Below are 12394 nucleotides of genomic sequence, written 5' to 3' on the forward strand. Positions count from 1 at the left end.
GTGTGATGGAAAGTTTCCAGAGGAACTTGGGCTTAAAATTGCAAAGCAATATAAAACGCAGGGACATGGTTGGGTTTTAGCTATTGGATTTTTTTATATACTATCAGAAAATATGGCTGTGTTGTTTGATTTTTTTTTAAGGCAAAATAATTACTCTAAAACAATTAAACAGGCAAAAGCAGAATACAGTAGATTGCTTAACCCAAAAAATAAAAATCTCTTGATGCAGATGTAAACCACCTAGAAGCCAAACATTTAAAAAGATCAGGCAGCCCTATATATAGAACAGTGTGAATGTGCTGAATTCATTAATGAATAGCCTCTTGGATTAGGGCTTGATAGATGGAGTGCTCGCATCCAGATGTTTACTGTGATTTGTCAATGGCCTTGTACTTAATCCTCCTGGACAGGAAATATGAGTCTTTTTCTCCAGGGTCTCCCCTGGGGACTGTGGCAGTGCCTCTCTCTGGCCTGAATAGTCTCAACACAGGATCGGGCTGATGAGGAATTAACCAAGTGCTGGAGGCAGGATCTGCCTTTAACCCTTTAATAGCTTCAGATGATTTCCTCACCATCTGCCACAACCTCGCTGATATTTAGTCAACACATGGAGAAGGAAAAAAAAAAAAAGGAGTAATTCGTGTCACCCTGGGGTCCCTGCACCCACAAAATGTGCTGAGGGGGACATGTGGAGTGACATCAGTACAGAGGAGGAGGAGGGCTGTGGGCAGCCTCAAGGGCTTGGTGTGCCTCTTTTCGCCTCTCAGCATCACATATTTATTTTTGTGATGCTGCAACTCCCTATCAGTGACAGGGATGGCCCAGGAGGTGGTATGTTGTGAGGAGAATGGATGTCCCCAGGGTGTCCTTGGTCAGGATACCAGAGAGTGCAGTGTGTGCATGAGTGTGTTTGGGTGTGGGTAGGGGAATGCAGCCCCTGCATGATGCTGTTTTACACCACAATGACACAGACACTGACTTCAGAAGGCTGAAAATGACTCCTTTATTTTTGGGATGTGTCTGCCTTTTATACTATTTTACACAGACCAATCTGATTGGTGACAAAGAGACAAACCTCTTCACTCACATTGGTCAGAGCAGAGGGACATCAAGAAGAAGTCCCTCCTAGGAAAAGAAATGAATAACAAAGTTACAGTTACAAAAACATTTCTCCTGTTCACAGAAAATTCCCTGGGAAAAGAATTTCAGAAAACCAAAACACCTCAGGCATAAAAACAGGGCTACACCTGCAAACCATCCCCATAGCTCATTTCTCAGCATGTGGGGCCTCTCTATGGGATGGGTCTTTCCTCTCACTGTGGGACACTGAGGGACAGCTCCCAGCAGCCACACCTGCCATGGGATGGCACAGGGGGAGCTGCAGTGAATGCTCAGTTTTGTTGTGGATGTGCTGGAGTGTAAAGGACTTGATTTCCTGGGCTCAGGGTAGAAAATACTTCTGGCTAAATCAAAACTACATGGACAAATAAATTCTTTTCAGGGAGTGCCCGGTTAAAGCATTAGTAGCACATCTCAGCACTGTTCTTCCCTAGTCTGCATGTCATCCTTTCTCTCCAGTACCTTGGATCTCTGCTGCTTTTCAAGAGAGTGTTCAGGGTCTTTACACTGAGCTGAAAAAAATGAAGGCTATTAAATAAAAATCATCCTTTAAAATTCCCAGCTTGGAGTAGGTGTTCCTTCCCCTTTAACATCATCCTCTCACTTTCTCTTGTCCCTTTGCTCTTCTTTTGTACCCACACATGCAGACGCTGTAAGAGATTCTCAGACCTTTTAAAGCTGCAAAAAAGTGGCTACAAGTTACTCAAATGCTGTGCAAGCAGCTGCATTTGTCTGATCCATCAATTAATAATGTCCATTTTCTTCATAGGGTTTTCTGCCAGGCTTTCATCCAAGTGAATTTGGGCAAGTCTTTCTTTTTCTTTACACTTTAGCATAATCCCATCTGCCTTCAGATTCAGGATGTGAACACTGCAACTTGATACTTAGGCTAGAGACTTAAACTAGAACTTAAATTCAGCATGATCCCTCTCCCGGGTATTCCCTGCTATTGATGAAGGAATGGCAGAATGGATAAAACCATCTGAGAGGCAGCAAGTTACTGTTCCTCTGTACACTTGATTCTGCCCTGAGTGCTGCCCACCATCACAGATGTCTGAGGATGTTTTCTCCTGGAATAAATGGTTATTCCTGAGGCAATGTTTGGAGGGAGAATGCCTTGCATTACAGAAGCTGACAAAGCTGGAAAAACAGAATAGTTTTCAAGTGGATTTCTGGTTGAAATCCCTGATATGCATTGGTAGCAACTCTCAGTTGGGGTGCACAGGTGTGTTTATTGTGGGTTTTGCTAGTCGCAAAGTCTGTTATCCTACATTTTGCAGGTTTAATATGTTATTCCATTAAATGACTGTAAATCAAAGAGCCATTATTTTCAAAGAAGAACTTAATCGCCCACATAATTTTGCTTCTAGAAATTACTTGTGTGAATAAAGTGGTTCTTCAGTGGCAAAACAGGTTGGCAATTCTGTGCTCAGTCCTCAGAGACAAAGTGCAAGCCACCACTTAGAGAAACCGTTTAACACAATTATGGTTTTCTATTTTGGCTTTTAATATCTTTGGGCACATTTCATCCACAGAAGTAATGTTTTAAATTAAGGGAAAGCCACTAGTCACAGTGAATCAAGGTGAAGTGTTTGATGGAGCTATGAGCAGTAACATAAGGATTTAGGAAAAAATGTCACTGGGAGGCAAAATGGTCACACTCAATTTTGTTACAAAACCAGAAACTCCACAAGACTGGAGTGGTGTATCTATACCTACAGCTTCTAATCCTACAGTAATTATAGTCATATTTAGTGTATTTCCCTGCAGACCTTGAATAGAATAGATGAGTTCATGGCTTGAATATAGAAAGTAGGATTTTAGCATTGACTGTATTACTGAACTGTCATTGAAGTGACTGTGTAAAGCTGCTTGCCTCTCTCTAATAAAACGTGCATCTACTGAAATATTTCAGCCTTGGATGTGGGTTTAAAAATGTATCAATGGGAAAGTGTGAAACGTGAAAGTATCACGGCAGAAATGTCGATTGCCGGCTTGGGAAATACCTTTTGGAGCCGCACTAATTCAGCAGGGACAGCAAACGCAAAGCAGAAAAAAAAAAAAAAAAAATAAAAATACCCAATCGCTTTCTTTGTTCTTATTCCGCTGGGGAATGGGGAGGGGAGGGAGGACACCAAAAGGCGCCGGCAATCCCCAAGGCTTTCACTTCTGATTTTCATTAGAAGCGAGAGGGGGTTTGCAGCCAGAAGCGCTCGCTGCCAGCAAATCCACGCTCAGGGGCCGCTCCATAATCCCAAATCCCCGCGGGGCCGCGGGTTGGGGGCCAGAGGGCATCCCCCAGCCCCCTGCCCACCCGCAGGTACCGCCGGCTCCCGACCTCCTGCATCTCCTGAGCATCCCCATCCCAGGCACCTGTGGGCATCCCCTCTGGGGGCGGGGGATGCGGCATCGCGGCTCTCCCGGGGGGAAGATGCTGCCGCTGCTGCCTGCGCGGGAGGCGCGCGGAGCAAGGAGGGATCTTCTTTTTTTTTTTTGACGTCAAGCGACCATAATATATAATGATGGCTCGTTCATATCCGGGTCCCCGGGCGGCTCCCCCGGGGAGGGGAGGGGAGGAGGGTCGGGCAGGGCAGGGCAGGGCAGGGCAGGGTTGGGTTAGGGAAGGCAGGGCAGGGCAGGGCAGGGCAGGGTTAGGAGAGGCAGGGCAGGGCAGAGGCAGCGCGGAGGTGGCCGGCGGCGGCAGCGGGGCGGTGAGCGCAGCATGCCCGCCGCTCCAGCCGCTCCTGCCTCTCGCCTCCGCTGCCGCCGCCGCTCCCGCTGCTTCTTCTCCTTCTGGCGCCCATGGAGATCGCGCTGGTGACTCTGGAGAACGGCGGCACCGCGGCCATCGCGGGCGGGGAGGATGCGGCGGCTGCGGGCGGCCGGGCGCGCTGGCGGGGAAACTCTCTGCACCTCGGCGCGTCCCCGCAGATGAGCGACGGCAAAGACAGCGCTCCGTCCGCTCCAACACCGCTTCCCGAGGGGGACGAGCAGCGAGAGCGGCCACCGCCGGGTCCCCGAGCTGGAGGAGGAGGAGGAGAAAGAGGAGGAGGAGGTGGCGGCCCCGAGGAGCGGCCGGAGGAGCCCCGCGCAGCCCCCACGCCGCCGCCCCGAGCCCCGCGCCCCGCCGCGGACATGGGGCCGCCCGAGGAGGGGGGACACCGGCGGGGCATGGCCATGGCCATGGCGGCGGCGGGGGACGACGAGGAGGAGGCGGCGGCGGCCGCTAACCCCAGCTCCATGCACCACCAGCGGGTGCTGATCAACATCTCCGGGCTGCGCTTCGAGACGCAGCTGGGAACCCTCAACCAGTTCCCCGACACGCTGCTGGGGGACCCCGACAAGCGCATCCGCTACTTCGACCCGCTCCGCAACGAGTATTTCTTCGACCGCAACCGGCCCAGCTTCGACGGCATCCTCTACTTCTACCAGTCCGGGGGAAAGCTCCGCCGGCCCGTCAATGTCTCCATCGATGTCTTTGCTGATGAGATCCGCTTCTACCAGCTGGGTGAGGAGGCCATGGAGCGTTTCCGGGAGGATGAGGGTTTTATCAAAGAGGAGGAGAAGCCCCTGCCTCGCAATGAGTTCCAGCGCCAGGTGTGGCTTATTTTTGAGTACCCCGAGAGCTCCAGCTCAGCCCGGGCCATCGCCATCGTCTCCGTGCTGGTCATCCTCATCTCCATCATCACCTTCTGCCTGGAGACCCTGCCCGAGTTCAGGGACGAGAGGGAGTTGCCCGTACCTTTGCCCCCGCAAGGTGGAGGTTTGAACGGCACTCCAGGGGACTCCCCACCCATGCAGGTACCCAGCAGCCTGGCCGACCCCTTCTTCATCATCGAGACCACCTGTGTGATCTGGTTCACCTTCGAGCTCCTGGTGCGCTTCTTCGCCTGCCCCAGCAAGCCCGAGTTCTCCCGCAACATCATGAACATCATCGACATCGTGGCCATCATCCCCTACTTCATCACCCTGGGCACCGAGCTGGCCCACGAGCAGCAGCAGCCCGGGGCTGGCAGCAGCAATGGGGGTGGGGGCCAGCAGCAAGCCATGTCCCTGGCCATCCTCAGGGTCATCCGCCTGGTCAGGGTCTTCAGGATCTTCAAGCTCTCCCGGCACTCCAAGGGGCTGCAGATCTTGGGACAGACTTTGAAAGCCAGCATGAGGGAGCTGGGCCTCCTCATCTTCTTCCTCTTCATCGGGGTGATCCTCTTCTCCAGCGCTGTCTACTTTGCTGAGGCCGATGACCCCGAGTCCCATTTCTCCAGCATCCCTGATGCTTTCTGGTGGGCCGTGGTGACCATGACCACCGTGGGCTATGGGGACATGAGACCTGTCACTGTGGGGGGCAAGATTGTGGGCTCCTTGTGTGCCATTGCAGGGGTGCTCACCATCGCCCTGCCTGTCCCTGTCATCGTGTCCAACTTCAACTACTTCTACCACCGAGAGACTGACCACGAGGAGCAGTCTGTCCTCAAAGATGAGCACAGCAGTGCTCAGGGCAGCACTGCGGGGGGAGAAGTGAAGAGAAGACTCAGTAAAAACTCTCTGAACAAATCTGTTGTGCACTTGGAAAACAGTGAGGAGTTCAACAGTGGCACCAGCTCCTTAGAGAAAGCCAATATCAAAGCGAAAAGTAACGTAGATCTCAGAAAATCCCTCTATGCTCTCTGTCTGGACACCAATAGGGAAACAGACCTGTGAGGAGAGGATGCAGAGTTCAGAGGGGCAGAAGGATTTTCTGGTGTCAGAAACTTGCTACAATAATTATTCTTTTAGTACCAATTAGTTTTTTAAGTCAGGCCGTATTTTATAAATCGATCACTGTCCTGAGCAGTCCTCCAGGAATACATGTTTTTATGTTCTTTTTCCATGACACAAAGGGTCACCTATTTTTAAAATAGAACTAAGAATAAGCTACGCTCCATGATGCAGGAGCTGGCAAATTATGACAGTGAAAAATTTAATTTGTAGAAACTTATTTTAGCAAATGGTCATTGGTTTTAAATGGGTAATTTGTAACCAGTTCAGTTGCTCCGAGTTTAGTATAAAGAACTGGGGGGGATGTGTGTGTGGAGAATGAATGGATTGGGGATGGGAGGGGGGAGGTGGAGGGGTTTTGTACTGTAGTTTCAAATTGAAATTATTCAGATATATTTTGTATCCGTATGACTGTATTTATGGTTGAAAGGAGATTTCTTATTCCTGTGAAATATGATATCATTAAAGCACTAGGAACATTAGCAAATCAGCACTTTCTGAGTTTTCCACTAGTGATCAGTACAGATCTGGTTATCTTGTATGTGAAGTGAATTTGGTGCTTTGAACCCTAGAGCAGAAAACTTCCGTTTGTCATTGATATGTTAGTTTCTTGTGAGCCTTAAATTATTAAATATTGTAGATATACTTCTTTATAAATGATTTTATTAGTTACCTTCCTGTTTCAGAATTTCTGAGTAATTCAGTCCTGTGCTTACTGGCCCCACTCAAAAAAGTATGTGCAGCTTCCTTTTTCTTTTTTTTTTTTTTTTTTTTTTTTTTTTTTTTGTGATTTTACAGTTTTATACCTTTGTTATATTTTGAGACGGAAAGGAAAAAAAAATTACACTGTCTGCTGTTACTGGTTTCAATCCAGTGCACAAACAACAGATCAAAAGTGATCTGGACAGATTTTCAAGTGCACAACAGATCAAAAGACATGAGGGAGTGGATGGGCACAATGAGAAAGTAAAATATCGAGTGCAATATCTCCAAAACTGTTTTCATCCCATGCTCCAGATTCCTTGAGCGTGTGGACCAGTCACCTTTATGTATGCACACCCCATTTGTGTACACAGTTCTGTGGTTTTAGTTACCTTAGGCCAGGAGTGGATGGCACTTCAGGAGTCGAACGTGGCTGCTGAAATAACCATTGCGTGGCTTTTCTCTTGGACACGGATGGAAGGCACAATCTTCTCATCAAAACACACCCCTGGGTTCTTTTTATTTCCAAACAAAACCTGCTCAGCGCTGTGGATTTTACAGTTGAGGTGTTGTTGAGAGACAAGTGACACTTCATCCAGATCACAGAAGACCAATGCAAAGTTGCTCCTTTTGCTCAAAGAGCTTTCTTCACCATTTCTCTTGCAAAGGACATCTCTGTTTCCTCTTCCAACTCCTGTTTTATTGCTGAAGGATGTTCCATGCCTTTCCCACGTCCTGTGGCACAGCGAGAGTGGCAGAGAAGAGAAGGCTTGATTGTCAACGTTGCTCAAGGTTTGTTTCTAACAAATTTTCTAATATAAATAAGTGCTCAGTTGGGATTATAATTTATTCGAGTACCTCATCTGTGTCCTGAGATAAATTGAGATCAGCTTTGCAGAGCAGCGCTCTGACATTCTCTCCCCCAGACACAAATGCTGCTTTCCTGTCCCTGACCATGCTTTTTAATAATAATGTCCAAATTCATGATGATTTCTTTCTTCCTAGTGAGTAAAGTAAGTGCCAGGCAAGTCATACTTTTCATTAACAGAGTGCTCAGCCCAAAACCCAGGACTGCAGGGAAGGAGTTTGAATCTCATAATAGAGAACAGCATCTTTCACATTAATTTTAAAATTTTAGATGTTGGTTTCTTTTTTGTTTTGCTTGTTTATGGAGATGGGAATGAGGCTGTAATGAAACAAGACTGACAGGAAAAGTGCCCAGTGCAGCTGCACTCCAGACTCAGGGAGATCTCCAGTTTGCTTTGGTGGGAGTTGTTGCACCAGGGGGAAGTGCAGAATCAGCTCTTTGGTGAGGCTGAATCTCAGATGAAACAGAAGTGGTGTAACTCCACTGCATGTGCTGAGATCTACATCACTAATGGACTTGGAGTCAAGATTTTTGCTCAGAAAAGTGCTTTGATTTGCTCTTGGTGATTACATCCATCTGATTTGCTTGAATAAGCACCAAACAAGTGCAGTGAGTCTTTCAGGATAAAATTTTGGGATGGTCTTTTTCAAAACTATTACCCCCACCTCCCTGACCAGCAGAGTTTGGTCTTCAGCTGTGTGTGGTGTTGGATTGGGCTCCTCAGAGCAGGGCACTGTGTCCACACAGCCATTTGTCTGGAATCCTGTGTAAGGATTTCAGGGATCTGGGTTACATCTCTGTAGTAATTGCAGCAAGCTGATGTAGGTGAAAGCAGATCAGGGCTTTGGGGCATGGGTTAAGCTGATCTTGGTAGCACAGAGGGAAGGCCTGGTCTTCCTCCCTCCTTTTTAACTTTTTTTCTTCCCACTATGTATCCTTTTCTTGCTTTCACTGAACTGGTTCTCTCCTCCTAGAAGTACAAGTTCAAGTGCTGCCTTCTCTTGCTGGAGCTGCCTGAGCTCACTCATCTGACAGGAAATTAAATTCAGCCTTCTGTTTGTATATGCTGCGTTTTTCCATAACAAAACAACAGAACTTTCCATTAGAAAGAAAACAAACCATCCTCAAAAGTATGGTTAAAAATATTTGCTTGGCTTGGGTTTCTAAAGAGTTGTTAAACACAGTTCAGGCAAATTTGGTTTTGACACCTTTACAAATAAATACATATTTTCTATTGGCTTAGAGGACAGGATTTGCTTTCTAATGAGAGGTACTGCTGCCAAACACTGAGTAATGTGACCAGGAACATGGTCAGAGCCCAATTCAACAGAACATTTAGTATGGACACCTGCTTAAAACAACGCAATTTTCAGCAGGTGTTTTAGATGCACTGATCTTTATGATTTTGATGTTTGAAATCATGAGTTAGACTTGGATGTTCTTCCTTGTGGGTTCCTTCCAGCTTGGGGTATTCTTTGATCCTCTGATGGTTATTTAAATATGAGTTATAAACTGGGCTGAAATCTTGGAGCCATTGGTTCTCCTTGGATTTTGGGGCAATTATCTGGGTACGTGGTATAGGTATACATGGTATAGTCACATAATGTGCCAATGCAGAAGAGTGTGAGAGTAAAAGAGAACTGAATCCCTCCAAGAAGGCTTCTGGAAGTGTGAGACAGGAAGAGAGTTTTCTCTTCCAGGCCCATCCCAAGAAGGAAACACGTCCTAACCACTATTCATTTTATGCTAGCTGACCTGGAATGAACAGCAGGCTGAATCAGACCTCACTGCCATATCAAAAGCATCAAGATTTCTGAGCTTAAAGAATAGCAAATCATTGCAGACATAAAAAAAACCAAAACAAACCCAGCCAAACAACAAACCAACACTTCCTTGTAAACTCTTTTGGCTTGGAGCTGCAACAGAGAAGCTCCCTCACCCCACACATGCTGTAGCTGTTAATGCTACATGGGACACTGTGCCCTGTGCACTAAAATGCATTCTTGGGGGTGCTGGAGTGAGTGTTCATTTGGGTCACTGGTGATGTAAGTTTAGTCTGCTCTAGCCTGGCCCCAAGGGGAGTCCACATTTCCCTTTTACTTTTCCATCATCCTAAAAAACGAGAAAACAGTAACAAGCAGTTATGTAACACCGTCCATCTCCTGGAGCCCTGTGAACAATTGCACCGTGCTCTGTGTAACAGGCAGGGCAAAGAGAAGGCTGTGGAAGGGAGGACCAAGCCTTTCAAAGGGACAGGGGCTTGGAGAGGCACAAATAGGTCTAAAATGTGGATCTGAGAGAAGAGAGAGATTCCCCCTGTGGTCTCCTGCATGGCTCTGGGTGACTCTGCAGGCAAGGGCTGGATGCCAGCAGCTGTGCACTGTGACCCATCTGTTGTGGGGTCACTGCACACAGAGGGGACTCAGTGCTGCTCTGAACACCACAAAAAATCCCTCTTTTGTGTGTTCTCTGCATTTAGGCTCTGTGAGGAGAATGGGGCACTCCTGCTGGCTGTTCCCCCGCCTCTCCAGCTGCAGACACTGCTACTCTGGTGGAGCTGGTGCTGCACTGAGCCTTGCTCCAGGCACTGCCCTTCACCTCCCTTTAGGGGGCAAAGCACATGCCAGGGCACTCTCAGTGTGTGCACAAAAAGTCTGGCTCTTCTGAAACCTATCATAGAGTCACTGAGGTTGGAAAAGATCTCAAAGGTCAATAAATCCAACCTGTGACCACTTTGCCAACTGAACAAGAGCATTGAGTGCCACGTCTAGTTGCTTCCTGAACCCCTTTGAGGGTGATGACTCCACCACCTCCCTGGGCAGCTCACTCCAATGCCCAACAATATTTTCTGTGGAGAAATCCTTTTTCCTGGTCAGTGTCAGTGAGGCTGGTGCTGAGGTCAAATGAGGAGAGTGTTCAGTGGCATGTGACAGTGCCACTGAGCCCTGCTGGGGGACGAGCTTCCTCACTGGCATCTCATCCAGCCATTTAGCAAGATGCCATGAGCAGGAGAGGAATTTTGGCAGGGGCCTCAGGGTGGTTGCTGCCATATTTGTGGAATAAGGGAAGGAGGGCTTTAAGCACCTCATCAAGACTTTGGCCAGTGGTGGGATGGGAATGTTGTGTGGTGTCACGAAAAGAACTACACTCACCCTTTAGGATGTGAGATGAAAAGGAAAAGGGTAGTTTATTTGAGGATCTCAACTTACATAGTCTTTGGGATTTGGTCAAGGACTGGGGGATTAAAGGAACCCTCTTCTGACCTCAGTGGTCAACTCAGAAATCCATCAATTTGTCCTTCCCCCTGGAAAGGAATGTATTTACCAAACATCAGTCTTTGTTATTGTTACAAGTGTGAAAAAAACTCCAGTAGAAATAAAAACAAAACAATCAGAAAGCTGAAAAATCAACAGTGTGGCAGGTGGGGTGTGGGGGAAACCTCAGGAATAACAAGGCTGATCCCATGAAGGACAGAGGGGCAGCAAGGAAACTGGGAGATGAAGCTCTAGCAGCATCTGCCTGCCTTTGGTTTAGCTTTAGCCGTGTCACTGTGTGACCACCAGCCTCACTCCATAGCGACAAATATCCAAAAAATGAAATAGAAAAGGTCTTTATAAAAACATAGCCTATGACCGATTAAAATCATTGCTACAAAATCATTCTGCCATGACTTTTGCTATATATACAGCACCACTAAATATTTTTTTTTAGATTGTGCCATTTAGTCTTTCTGTAGGTTCTGTAATGTTTGGTTTTTGATTGGTTTGTTTGCAGTTTGTTGGGTTCTTTTTGGTTTTTTTTTTTAACTTCCTTTCTGTATGCATTAACTGGTCCTCAGTTCTCCTGGGTATCTCTCTTCAGCTTCTTTAAGTGCTGCTTCTCTGGCCTAAATTTGGGACCTCAGGGTGCTGATACTCTTCAGTGCACCTGAGTGATGCCACCTGATGTGCCACCATCAGTGTGTCACCATGATGATGCCACCATCAGTGTGTCACCTCACAGGAGGAATGAACACGGAAATTTTCCAGTAACTCTGTGGGCCCATTGACCAGAACATACCTAATGTTTGTATGATGAAATATTGTGATATATATAATATAATTATATATATATATATATATAATTATATATATATATATATATATAATATAAAATATAATGTGGTTATAGTAACCATTGAACTGATATGAACTAAAAGCTTTTATGTTCATTGGAATTGGAGGGGAAAAAAAAAGCTGATAATGATATGACTGAGGAATTAATTGCAATTAGAAGCTTTGAAGAGAAATACCAACTTGTTTAAAGGAAAAAGAAGGCTTCAAACTGACAGGAAGTAGGTTTAGAGTGGATATTAGGCAGATTTTTTTCCCTGTGAGGGTGGTGAGGTCCTGACACAGGTTACCCAAAGAAGCTGTAGATGCCCCAGTAATAACCTGATCTAACAGTAAAATTAATATCCTTCCTAGATGGCAAAAAAGTTTTTTTTGTTCCTTAGAGCTTGGGCTTCCTAGCACACAGTTTTTATAGTTACTGCAGAATTAATAATTTTCCAGATAGAATTTAGAATTTAAGCCATCTGCAAGTTGTCTTCTGTATCAAAAATTCACAGTCATCAGAGGGGATGTTTCCAAATAAATCAGAGTAGGTTTTAACACTTGATTGACAGGAAGAAGAGGAGAAATAAAGATAAATCTTATTTCCCTGCTTCAGCTGGGGTGTGCCCTGGAAATTATAATTTGCAGTTTTGTGGGAAAGAGCTGTGGTGGTGTTGAAATTGACTTTGGAAAGAATGTTGCTGGAGAAGCCACCTTGGATGGAAACAGGTAATAATTTCCCTCTCAAGAGAGTGGCTACTCTGACCTTCTCTAGTTTTCTGACAAAGCCAATTTGGACGTAAATGTTGAAATATAAGGTCTCTTCTCTCAAATCCCATGTCCAACCCTGGCC

At 46.4% G+C, this 12394-nt stretch overlaps 1 protein-coding gene across 1 annotated transcript; it reads left to right on the forward strand.

Annotated features, from left to right (window-relative positions):
- Positions 1 to 3032: 3032 nt before the first annotated feature.
- LOC310908727 (potassium voltage-gated channel subfamily A member 1-like) lies at positions 3033 to 6119 on the forward strand. Its single transcript, XM_083860086.1, has one exon. The coding sequence runs from the start codon at positions 3922 to 3924 to the stop codon at positions 5818 to 5820; it is 1899 nt and encodes a 632-aa protein (XP_083716212.1). The 5' UTR covers positions 3033 to 3921; the 3' UTR covers positions 5821 to 6119.
- Positions 6120 to 12394: the final 6275 nt, after the last annotated feature.

Source organism: Zosterops lateralis (genome assembly GCF_965231275.1).
Source record: "Zosterops lateralis genome assembly, chromosome: 4".
NCBI lineage: Eukaryota > Metazoa > Chordata > Aves > Passeriformes > Zosteropidae > Zosterops > Zosterops lateralis.